We start from the raw sequence: 12,275 nt of genomic DNA, 5'->3' as shown, positions 1-12,275 counted from the left end.
GCGTGTCCCGGCCCGCTCCTTCCCACGGTGGTGGCGCGGGTGTCACGTGGTGCGCGGCCCCGGACGCGGAAGTGCTGCGCGCTACCCGCGGGACCGCTGGGACGCGCACCGGCAGGTGAGGGTTCCGCGCTCGGACGCTCCGCGGGCAGGGGCGGGGCTGCGCTCTGCCCTGCTCTGCCACGGCACGGCTGGCCCCGGCCGCGCTGCTTTGGGGCTACTTCGGCCCGCGGCGGCTGTGAGCGGCACGAAGCGTTAAGACGTCCGAGCTCCCTCCGCGCCCGGACTGCGCCGTTCCCCCCGGCGTCCTTCCCCGGGGCTCTGTTGTGAGCCGCCGCGCTGCTCGCTGTGCGCTACCCGTGAGGGTAAGGACCCTGGTGGGCCCCCTGTGCCAGATCGCCCCTCGCCGCTGCTCCGGGCAGGAACTCTGGTATCTCGCCGGGCTTCTCTTTCTTTTATAAGCGGGCAGCCGAATGAACGCCGCGGTTCTATAGCGGGTTAATGACTGTAGGCACGGGAGCGGGACTGTAGCTGCTCGGGTTTGTTTGCTCTCCGCTCCGGCCCTGCTCCTTGTGGCGTTCCCGATGCGGCTCTGCCGGCTCGCAGTACCAAGCGGCGCTTCTTTCCAGACTCGCATCAGTTCCAAGTTATAGAATTTATTTTAACAAATTTTGGATGTACGGATTTTTTTCCCACCACGACTCTGTAGCTTGGTAATTGACTTTCTGCCAAGCACATCGGCAAGCTCAACCCTTTAATCTATTTGAAAAGCACACTTCTAAGTTCCTCTTTCCTTGTGCCTGTACCTATAGCTGCCCCGCACTCCCCTCTGCTGCGCGGAGCTCTGCCGCGCTGCAGTGAAATCGGCTGGGATAACGTGCTGTACTCACGCGCAGAACATAGAGAATCGTTTTGTATTGACAAGAGATCTGTGTTTGCTTTCATTTCTGTGTTAGATATGTAAGATGCCTTCAACCGTCTTGGCTCGAAGTGGCTGAGAACTGGACCTCAAGATGAGAACTAACAAGGTGTACAAGCTCGTCATACATAAGAAGGGGTTTGGAGGCAGTGGTCAGTATCTCCTAGTTTGTAACAATGAGACCAGCACTCACTTATTTGAAAGCGATTGTTCTATCGATCATTTTAACAAAAGAGTGAACATGGAACTTTGATATAACAAGCAGTATTGCCAGCCAGAGTTTGGAAAGCTCTTTCTAATAGCAGATTACAGGAAAATAAATGAACATTTATTGGAAGAGAGCAACATTGCATCTAAAAAAAAATTGCTTTATTTTTACTTCCTCCTCTTTTGTTGCAGCACTTAATCTGGTGTTTCAGTCACCCTAATGAGTGACATATATGTCAGTGACTTATGACTGCACGTAGATGTGTTTCTGAGCACTAATAACAGTGCCATTGATTTGACTGCTCCCTACTTCTGGGCTTACAGCATGTTGATAAACCTTGTCGAGATTCTATGGCTGTCTACTTTCCTGCTGGTGTTCATTGTATGAAAAGTACAGAAGTTGATTCTGGTTTCCTAAATAAGACACAGTCTTTTGCTGAACACTTCTTTTGTGAAAGTTCTGTTATTTGAATTGTTTGTGCCTGCAAGAGTGGCTGATCTAAATTGGCTGGGTAGGGATCCTGTCATGTGGTGAATGGAAAGCATTTTGCTGATGTGTTCATCTTGGTTTGGTGTATTTATGCATACTGAGCTATTGTATGCAAACATGCAGCTGTCTGTGTTTAGTATGTATCTGTTCACTGCCTTCATTCATTTATGTCTTGTAGATGATGAATTGGTGGTGAATCCTAAAGTATTTCTTCAAATCAAGCTGGGAGATGTTGTGGAAATTGCACATCCCAATGATGAATACAGGTGAATTCTCTTTGCTGATATCAGTCAGGTTGGAGCACTGAAAGGATCTGTTCATGTGTAGTGGTTTCTAGAGTGAGAGGCTCTTAGGGCTGATATAACTTTGCTTCAGGATGCTGCCATGATTTTTTTCTGCATAAAGAGAAATAAAGAGGTTAACTTTAGCAAGAGTGCTTCCTTAAAATTTGTGGAATTCTTTGTGTTTGGTGTTAGTTTGCTGATCTTCCATAGGCCAAGTAGCACATGAATCTAGAATCTGCAATGTCTGTATCCTCTTCCTACATCTGCTGTTACCTAAGGATTATTCTTCTATCCTACAGTGTATCCTAGGCAAAATTAAAATTTTGTGGCCTTGTTGTATGAACCTGTTCATCCTGCAGCCTGTATCTGAAAAGCAGCAGAGCACTTGTGAAGCTCTGAGAAGTTCTCGTGTGACCTAATTCCCCATTTGTAGTATCATCTTTATCTCAAGAGTACCTTATAAAGAGTGTAAGGAACAAAACGGAGTGACAGGTGGAAAGGATGGTGTATGAAGCTTTCTAGAAAATATTAATGTTTCTCTTTAGCTTAACCTATGGTGCATGTTACTAAATAGTTTTGAGTGTACGATTTACCAGAGAGACTGTTGGTGGTATCTCAACTTGTCTACCTTTTTTCTCTTCTCTATGCTAGTCCCCTGCTTCTACAAGTGAAATCACTTAAGGAAGATTTGCAGAAAGGTAAAACTAGACTTATGCACAGTAAAATCATAGGAAGGGTTACATGACTGGGCTGTACCTGTGACTGATGTATTTTAATTTCGTAAGAAAATCAATGCTTTGTCTGTTTAGCAAGGGAAGGATTAGAATTTTAACAGAAAATGAGCAGTTAGTTCTAAATCTGCTTTTGTTGGAGTAATGTGAGGTATGGTTTAAACAAACTTGGCTTTTTAGCCCAAAATTTGTGTTTTATGTCAGTCTCACTGTGTTGGTTTTGTACCTGTAAAGCCCTTGAAACCTTTTGGGGACACTAACTTCTCTGCTGTCCTTTTTCATTCTTGTGGCAGAAACGATAAGTGTGGATCAGACAGTTGCGCAAGTGTTCCGCCTGCGGCCGTACCAGGATGTCCATGTCAATGTTGTTGACCCAAAGGTGTGTGGGTTTGCTGCTTTTTTCCATCCGTTTAATCACTTGACTCAAATCGGAGTCCTGGGACTTTCCATCTACAGTAGTCTGGGGGAAAAAAAGGCATTTTTTTATTGAAAGATACTTAGTCTTCTTCCCTAAGAAAATGAGCTTTAGACTTTTGAATTATTTCCTGGTTTGTTATATGTCTCTTCTCTCCCTATTATCTCTGTTCTCTTTTTGAACTCTATGATCCAGCTTCAACAGAGCTTGGTAGAAATGCAGACATTTCACATATCTTTAAATTTCAGAAATTCATGAGAATCAGGCAGAGTAAAGAGAAATAGAAAGTGTCCTAGTCAAAAAGAAGAGCCATGGCCTGGGTTTGCATTATTTGATACCACAGAGCCTCTTACAGAGAGGCATTTCCTGTAAATGTCCCAACTATTAAAAGAGCTGCGGTCAGAACTTATATTCTGCACAATACAAAAATACAATACAAAAAGGAAATGAGGCTTCCTTAATGTCATGAATTGCAGTAATTTGTTTTATTTGAGCTTCCAATCTGCACTGAGACTCGTAGTAGAGATTTAGTCCTTGGGCTTTTTCTGGTCACACTGTGCAATGTTTTGCAGCTCAAAGTAGTTGAGATACGTGCACAACTTTAGTATTGATTTGTATGGGCTTCCCTTTTATCTTGCAATTTTAGAGATATTGACTTGCTTTTGAATGGCACTTCTTGTAACATTTGGTTATTAAATGAACAGATTGGTGGGCCCTACTTAAAAACAACCAGTAAAATCTAAGCACTGTTTTTCATCCATTTCCCAGGAGGTGACCTTGGACTTGGTGGAGCTGACATTTAAAGATCAGTATATTGGGCGTGGGGATATGTGGCGACTGAAGAAGAGTTTGGTAAGGCCTCTGCTGCCCTTGTGCAGGGTGCAGGTGATGTACCTTTTATTTTGCTTGCTGTGAAAGAAAATAAGTGCTTTACAAAATGTAGAAAATCGAAGACAAAGACAGTGTCAGCAGCTCCTGAGGATCTTGTGCTGTGAGTGGCACATCAGAGTTGGCAAAATGGATATAAATGTGTTGTAGAAGAACAAATCCCATCATTTCCTACTCCACTGCTATAATGTTGATGACTGCCTTGGGCATTGAAAATGCTGTTGAAAGTTTTTTTGCTTATGTTCTGAATTTTGATAATTTTCTACATTTGGAAGGAATTGAATCCAAATGTTTTTCAAGTAGAAGTATGCTGAAGTATCCCCTCCCTGAGAGTACCACTTAATAAGCAGCTATTAGAATATTTTCTGCCTGCATGTCTGAAGTGCAGTCTTTGGCTCCTCTAAGTGCAGTGAATTAGGCAAATTAGAGTTAATATGTGTTAAAAGTGATTTTCTGTTGTCTACTACAGAGGTTCTGTAGGCTGAGCTATTATTAGTAACTGCACTGAATGGATTTTGTGACTTCTATTGTAAAAATCATGTGTTTGAGTGCAAGTGGGTTTTTTTGTACATTGTTCTACTCACTCTGATCCTGCTCTTCTTCTAACAAATGTAACTCTTCTTTCCTAGGTCAGCACGTGTGCATATGTCACCCAAAAAGTCGAGTTTGCAGGTATCAGGTCAGTGCCTCCTCTGTGGGCTTACTGTTAGTTATTGCTTTAGCTTCATGAGTTCTAAGTACCCAACTGGAGACTCTTCTCTGAAAAATCCTTCATGTTTCATTGTTCTCTTACTCATCTACAGACCTCTGCACCATGGGGTGGGGAAAGGCTTCTATCTGATTTGGGGTGAAAGAAACTAATAGTAGGGCAGCCAGCTACACTCATGGCCTCTGATTAAGGCCAAATAATTTTCTTTTTATCTCTCTGACTACTTCCCCCCTTCCCAAGCTGTATTAGTAGTTCAGAGTGGGCTAATTCAGTTGCTGTTGGGGTGACACAGGGACAAGGAGATGTGCAGATGCAGAGGGAAATGGCTGTTTGACATCTTTTGGGTTAAAGATCAGGTTTTAACCAAATAAATCATCCTTGAGTGCAGATTTTGGTACATTTCTTATTTGCTCAAATACCGATTGTGTAATCTTCATATTCAAATATTCTGCACTTCTTTCCTTCCAGGGCCCAGGCAGGTGAACTGTGGGTAAAGAGTGAGAAAGTCACTTGTGGATACATCAGTGAGGACACCCGGGTAAGAGTTCAGGAAAGAGGGAGAAAGCAGTTTTTCCCTTCCTTTGCTTGCAAGGCTTTTTGTAATTCTATCTTGCCTGCAGATTTGTATGGATCGTTGGAATTGGCTGTGTTGTAAGGTGAAGAATGGCAGTAAGTTCAGGACAATGAATCATTATTAAACTTCAGCTCTGCTGTGCTGGCAGCACTAGGAATGACTTGTTAGAGGGGAAATTCCCTGTGATGCAAGGGCCACAGTTGTATAACTTGCTGTGTAGTTAACCTCTTCATTTGGGCCTTTTAATGAATGTACTTTGTTTTAAACAAGGTCTTTCATTCCTTTGCAGGTGGTCTTCCGCTCCACTTCTGCCATGGTTTATATTTTTATCCAGATGAGCTGTGAAATGTGGGATTTTGATATTTATGGTACGTAGGTAATGAACCTGCCTGTGCATGTGGATGGTAGCAGCTGTCCTTTCTGCCCCTACTAGGAAACTGCCACTGCTGTTTATTTCCGCCACTACTTGCAAACGAAAATGTCCTGCCTTTGGCCTAAGCAGTGCTCCAAGGTCTGCTGTGGTGTTGCCTTAGATCCTTACTTTCAGTCCCACCCTGACACTAACTGTGCTGTAATTATGCCTCCCCTGCTGGGGGAGAAATTTAGAGTCCTTGCCAGGAGTTCGAGAGACAAACGGACCTCCAGCCTTCTCTGCTTTCAGATAGTTAATATTAAGTCTTATCAGAGAAATAGAGCCACTTAATGTGATCTAGACATAGCACAGAGCAGAGAATGCAGGAGAATGCCCCGTTATCAAGATTTACACAGTCTTTCAAAGGTAAATTAACCAATGGTTACTAAAAGCGTACGTTATTTTTACTTTTCCACCAATGTATAAGAAATCATCTAGTCACAGAGACAGGAACTGCGGAATTCTTTATCCAGTCATCCCAAACTACTTCTACTGCAGAATATGGAGTAGTAGAAGAAGGTTTGGAGAACAACAACATTCCTCCATTTTGAAGTTTTTTGCTTTTATCTATTTACTACATTAGCAAACCCAAATCTTCTAAATTTTTCACCCTGTGACAATCTTACGTAATATTCTATCACCTAGTTCACACCAGTGTAGATTTGAGTTCTTCCCAGAGGGTAGGCAGTTTTCTCTAAGGACAAAGGTCAAAAACAGTGTTGTCCAGGGGGGTAGAACCCTTCAAAACAGGCAGAGAAATACTCTCTGCACTCTGGGTTCTACACCACCCATTTCTGTCCCTGGCTGTGCTGTCATTTTCCTGTCCGCGTAGAGCCTGGGTATCATTATCTCAGTGATGAAATCACTGTGAGCATTGGAAAGGTTTTCTATAGATATGAACATGTTGGGTGATGAGAGCAGGCGCAAGTTTGTGAATCCTGAAGCCAGAAATCTATGGAAGTCCTGTGCAAAGAGGACCTTGATGTTTAGATTTCTCTTGACATTGGCTTTACTGAGGAAGTAAAACCTGCTTTAGCCCAGGTAGAAGTTGGTAACTTCAGCTGGAGGTATTACAACTTTAGGCATTAAGAATGAGTCACTTCTCTGTGTCATCCTGTTTTTTTTTCTGGCTTAATTCTTTAGCAAACCTCTTGCCACTTCCTTTGACCATGTGTTTAGGCATATGGAACTGGGCAACTATTCAAAACAGAGCAGGGGATCAGTTGTGCATTCTATGCCTAAAAGACAGTGCAGGTGCTTTCCCAGCATGCTGCAAATGTGTTGGAAAAATGAATTAAGGGTCAGATCCTTCTGGCAGTAGGAGTCATGTTTACATCCTCTGAAAAAGTGATGCTTTTTAATCTTTTTATCATGTTATTTTAGTGATATTGGCCTTTATTACGCACACAGCTGCTCTAATTTTAATAAATATAGTTGTCCTAGAATCTTAGGGTTAGATATGCCCCATAGTTGAAGTAACTGTTGTTTTCTGATGCTTGGGAGATTTTTATTTTGCAGGGGATCTATACTTTGAGAAAGCTGTGAATGGTTTCCTTGCTGACCTCTTCACAAAATGGAAGGTAAATAGATCAAGTTCAGTTTTAATTTTTTATTTCTCTGGAATTGTTAGGGACATTTCTCTGAACAGTAACACATCAGAATATCAAATTGCTGTAGGTATAAACAAATTGTGTCAACTGTCTTGTTTTCTAAACAAACGTCTTGACAACTACAGAGAGGAGCTTCTTTAGAGACTAGTGGAGAGTGTTCCCGGTAAATATGATATAGCCAAGCAGCACAGAATCTGCAGGACAGACCCTTTTGTTATGTCAGAGAGACAGATGGAGCACTAATGCAGATCCATTAATGCCACAGTCTAGTTTTTGTTAGTTACCTTTGTTTCTGGGTGTGAGGGGAGACAGGGTGTTACTATATGTGTGTACCCACAGTTTTCTACAGAATGTGACTTTTAAGGTTTTCTTTTTGCATTTGTTCTTCCTGGACAGGAGAAGAATTGCAGCCATGAAGTAACAGTGGTTCTATTTTCAAGAACATTTTATGAAGCAAAATCTATAGGTACGCAAATTCTCTGTTTTCATGTTTCCATTTTTAAACCTATCTCCTCTGTTGAAAGTTGGTCACAGGCTGACAGGGACTTCTCTTAATTGCCATGTTCACAGTATTCTCTGTCAAACACATTAGGTACATAGAGATTGTTATGAAAGTACTGCAGTGAAAACCTTATATAGAAGAATGTCACAAATTTTCCTTACCATACTCAAGCTGTCATATTGGTTTAAAAGCAGTTTTTATATTGTATAGAAAGTCTGATATTTCTCCAACTATTTATAAAATAAAAAACTGTATTTATAGTTTGTTTGGTGGGGGCTTTTCTGTTTGGGTTTTTTTTTTTTGGTTGGTTTTTCTGTTGTTTATTTTTAATGGAAATAATAGCTTCTTGCTGGAAAAGATGAGTAATTTCTATACAAGAGCATGGGATAAGATGTGCTTTTCCTTCCATTTCAGATGAATTTCCTGAAACACATCGTGCATCGATTCGGCAGGATCATGAGGGAAGATTTTATGAAGATTTTTACAAGTATGTTTTCCTCCCAGTTCTTTTCACCTCTTATCCCACTGTGTATGTGCAACTCAATGCACTCTTTTGTGCATTTATTTATAGTTTGTTAATCCCTTCTCACTTCCCCTCATGACTTCCTTTCATGGGCCTCATTAGGTTGTCTTTTTTCTAGAGTCGTAGTTCAGAATGAGAGGCGGGAAGAGTGGACCTCGTTGCTTGTGACCATTAAAAAGCTTTTCATCCAGTATCCTGTGTTGGTACGACTCGAGCAAGCAGGTACAAGAATCCTCCTTTCCCTGCTTTTATCCTTTGCTCTCTCTTTTTTCTCTTTCTTTGGGTTTGGTGGGTTTTTTTTTTTTTGTTTGGGTGGTGGTGTTGTTGTTTTTTTGTGGGTTTTTTTGTTTTGTTTTTTTTTGGTTTGTCAGTAAACTATCCAGTTTCAGTTGGAGTCTGGTCTTGTGCCTCTTAGTGCTCTCCTGGCTGAGCAATTTGCCTGGATCTTTCCGTAAAACTTAATAATATCAATTTTGCCAGTACTTTTTGAACTAGTAGTATTTAGTACAGATGTATTTTTTCTGTGGTTTTTTTTTATTATATAAAGCAAGTCTATACAGGAATGGTGACTTTTTTTTTTTTTTTCCTTCTGAATACTTTTCCAGAGGGCTTTCCTCCAGGTTACAATTCTACCTCAGCACAAGGGAACTACCTGGAGGCTATAAATCTTTCATTCAATGGTAAGTTATGAGCAATGGGTAAAAATATACAGGAGAAGAACCATTAAAGCAGCTGCCAATAAATGGGTGTGGACTTCTGTTACTTTTCCCTTAACACTGTGAAAAGGAGGCGAGTATTAGGTGGTCACCTGCCTTGCTCTGAAAAGAAACATCCAGGGTCTTTTTAAAGTATTCCTGCATTCTCTCTGGCAGTGTTTGACAAGCATTACATCAACCGGAACTTCGACCGCACCGGGCAGATGTCGGTGGTGATCACCCCCGGGGTGGGGGTGTTCGAGGTGGATCGGCTCCTCATGATCCTGACCAAGCAGCGGATGATTGACAATGGTAAGTAGCTGTGCCTGCAGTCTCTCTGAAGGCAAACATGGATTTGGAAAAGATCTAGCTTTTTCTGGCTGTGAAAAAGTATCTGCGGTAACTCATGTGCTCTGGGAGGAGGGGTTACAGCTGCAAGACTTGTGTCTGCACTTCATATTGAAATGGGCGGATTTTCAGAGTCCTTACAGGCATTTAATTTCTTTTGTTTGTGATAGAGAGCTTCACCTGTCCATGCAAACCTTTCCCTTAAAGGATAATCTTGCATGAGTTGCATTAATTTAGAAAAAACATTTCTTATATTCCCACAGGTACTGTTGGTTTGTAACCATACCATGGGACTGTTGACTACCGTTTTCAGTATTATTACCTCTTAAAGTATGTGAATACAAAATGGGTCTTCAAATTGATGATCTGTTTTGTCTTAGCACATCAGTCCTGCTTGGTTGATAGCTGAACTCTACTGTTGTCTGTTTACAGGGATAGGTGTGGATTTGGTGTGCATGGGAGAGCAACCCTTGCATGCTGTACCGCTCTTTAAGGTAAGGCTGCTTTTCCCTTCTCTCTGTTCCTACTACAAACGTTACTCATTTTGTGACTGGCTGGATACAATTAGTTGCTTTTGAATTACTCTTACAGCTCCATAATCGCTGTGGCCCTGGTGACTCACGAATGGGTGATGACTACAATATTCCACACTGGATAAATCATAGGTAGGTGAATTCTGTCAGCCTTTGCTAAACACTTCTGCTTTGCTTTCCTCCTCAAAATGTCTTGAATTCTCTTTCTTCTTTCACTGTTTATTTCCTCTGCTTTCCTTTTGAAGCAAAGGAAATACTACATTACTCTTGAAGAACTCTGGGCATTAATGCAACATAACAGAAATGACAGGGTTTTGAAACAGCTGGTGTGAGTCACTACAGCTGTGCAAATCAGAGAGAGTTGTGTAAATGGCACAGTGGAAGTGGATGTCTTTCTGTAGAAAGAAAATGAACTGGGCAGTGCAGGTGTTAAGCATATGAAGCAGTGTCTAGACTGAGGCTCTACAAGTATCAAAGCCCTGTCTTTAGGCAAAGAGTAGCTTCTCTCAACCATACCTCCATGTTTTCCATATGTTGTTTATGCACAGAAAGGTATCCCATTTTCTCCATCCAATAGCTGACTCAGGTTCCTGGTCAACATGTTTACTGTGTAGCAAACCAACTGTGTTGAGTTCTTAGTACACCTTAAAGCCACCCTGGTTTTTCTTTCAGTTTCTATACATCCAAAAGCCAACTCTTGTGTAACAGCTTCACTCCACGGATCAAGCTGGCAGGAAGGAAGGTGGGTATCTTTCTGATTTATATTTTCTTTCAGTTTGAGACAAGTTTAGGGGGAAATGCTCTGGAAGGAACGTGTCCTCCCCAGAAGACAGGTTTCAGCACCCCTCCCCCACCAATACAAAAGGAATTTCTTGGATGAAAGTGAAAAAAAAATTTATTTAGCAAGCAGAGTGCTGGCAAGGCACAGTGTGACCAATAGGTAAAGCTCTGTAAAGGGAAGGCCTGGTAAAATCGTGGCTCTGGCCTGTTACTTAGCCTAAGTAGAAAGGGACTGTGGGAGAGTGACTCAGCTAGAATAGAGGAAGTGAAGCACGCCACGTGAATGCCTCGTGCCCGCAACATGGTGTATGGTGTTTGGTTAAATTGGGTTTGTTGTGCCTTAAAACTATGTAAACTGACAACCGACTAACGGCATAAAAAGGCCGGGTTTTTTGTCAATGAAGTTCCTCCTTTGCACCTGCCTGGGGTCTCCTTGCTGCTCCGTACCGCTACAGCACAGGAAAAAAAAAGAATAACTGTTAAAATATTAAACCTCCTCAATGTGGAGAAAGCTGGTGGATTTAGAGTTCCCTCTGTATCTGGCTTGGCCCCTCCCGAGGTCCTGGGCCGGGATGTGGCGTCCCCGCCGCCTCCCCACTGGTCCGTGGGATCTGATGATCTGGTTCTCGGATCACAGCTAGGCCCAACAGTTCCAGAAGAGGAAGGGGCAGCTACTGGAGGATTTCGGTATGCTGGCATGGGAAAATTTCTTGTCTCAGCTAACAGGCTGGCTAAAAGCAGGAAGGTGCTCCCTCGGCTCTGCAGTGGTGAGAACGCAGGGGAGTGTGTGTGAGTCCTTGAACACAACGCGCGCTGAAGAATTTGCCCAGCTTCTCTCCCCCCTCTTCTGGACCCAGCTTAAGGCTGTGGGACCCATTTCTGGGCAATAGGCAGATGATAGGGGAACACAGTATTATCATAAAATCACCCCAAGACAGCTAGCATGTCAGATACCTCTTCTTAGTCAAGCATCAGAATATTTCTAGCAAGTATTCCAACAGCTGAAACTAACTTTCTGTGTTAAAAGGCTGTGAAAGCAAAGCTGCAAGGTTTGTTGTAGGGATTGTGAATGAGGGACTAGTTTGTAGGTCTTTCCTTTCTAGGATAAAATTGTGTGAGAAATGTTTTAGCCACCATAAAAATCAGAGTTTCATTCTGTAACAAATAACTCTATGGAGAGGAGGAAAGGTGTTGAGCATTGTGTTTTTCACACAGGTTTGTGACCAAGTATCAGTATTTAATATTTCTGAAGTTATCTGGCTGCCTCACTGAGTCAGCAAGCTAAACCTTGTCTGCTTGATCACATTGGGGATGTTTCCTTAAAACATGCTGACTGTTTCCCTTCCCTCTGTCTTTTCTCTTGCTCTTTCTTTTTTTCTTTGTTTTTTTGGTCACTTCGTGCTTTCTTTGTTGGACTCTCCAGCCATTGATGGAAAAAGCAAAAAATAATCGTGATGCCTGTAAGTAATTATGTTCTGGAATTATCTGTCCCACTGACTCCCAAACTAACAAACAGCTGCAGTAAGACAATGACACTCCAGCACAAGGAAGGGACAATTGTTACAGAAAACCATCAGACCCATACTTAAGTGTTTCCTGTATTTGTTACTCAGGATGTTAATGTGCATGTGCCAGTTGACTTCTTGACAATTAACTCA

At 42.2% G+C, this 12,275-nt stretch overlaps 1 protein-coding gene across 17 annotated transcripts in view; it reads left to right on the top strand.

Moving 5' to 3' along the window:
- The first annotated feature begins 12 nt into the window (after nucleotides 1-12).
- The window catches only part of DEPDC5 (DEP domain containing 5, GATOR1 subcomplex subunit), a 41,124-nt gene continuing 28,861 nt past the window's right edge, over nucleotides 13-12,275 (top strand). For 9 of the 17 annotated variants that reach the window (XM_042015156.1, XM_042015154.1, XM_042015155.1 and 6 more), the window contains exons 1-19: nucleotides 14-115; nucleotides 954-1,068; nucleotides 1,792-1,879; nucleotides 2,549-2,595; nucleotides 2,922-3,007; nucleotides 3,812-3,895; nucleotides 4,561-4,610; nucleotides 5,109-5,178; nucleotides 5,504-5,582; nucleotides 7,145-7,206; nucleotides 7,633-7,702; nucleotides 8,153-8,225; nucleotides 8,380-8,483; nucleotides 8,867-8,941; nucleotides 9,134-9,268; nucleotides 9,737-9,798; nucleotides 9,896-9,969; nucleotides 10,510-10,579; nucleotides 12,041-12,077. In XM_042015156.1, coding sequence (XP_041871090.1) covers nucleotides 1,011-1,068; nucleotides 1,792-1,879; nucleotides 2,549-2,595; nucleotides 2,922-3,007; nucleotides 3,812-3,895; nucleotides 4,561-4,610; nucleotides 5,109-5,178; nucleotides 5,504-5,582; nucleotides 7,145-7,206; nucleotides 7,633-7,702; nucleotides 8,153-8,225; nucleotides 8,380-8,483; nucleotides 8,867-8,941; nucleotides 9,134-9,268; nucleotides 9,737-9,798; nucleotides 9,896-9,969; nucleotides 10,510-10,579; nucleotides 12,041-12,077 — 1,324 coding nt within the window. In that variant the 5' untranslated portion in view covers nucleotides 14-115; nucleotides 954-1,010. The other 8 variants (XM_042015149.1, XM_042015158.1, XM_042015157.1 and 5 more) reach the window with 2 other exon arrangements.

The sequence above is a fragment of the Corvus kubaryi genome, unplaced genomic scaffold (genome assembly GCF_017639235.1).
Source record: "Corvus kubaryi isolate FWS band 111438036 unplaced genomic scaffold, C.kubaryi_AGA036_p1.0 split3-37173, whole genome shotgun sequence".
Classification (NCBI taxonomy): Eukaryota; Metazoa; Chordata; class Aves; order Passeriformes; family Corvidae; genus Corvus; species Corvus kubaryi.
The sequence above is the reverse complement of the archived record's forward strand: the minus strand, read 5'-3'. Positions and strand labels throughout refer to the sequence as shown.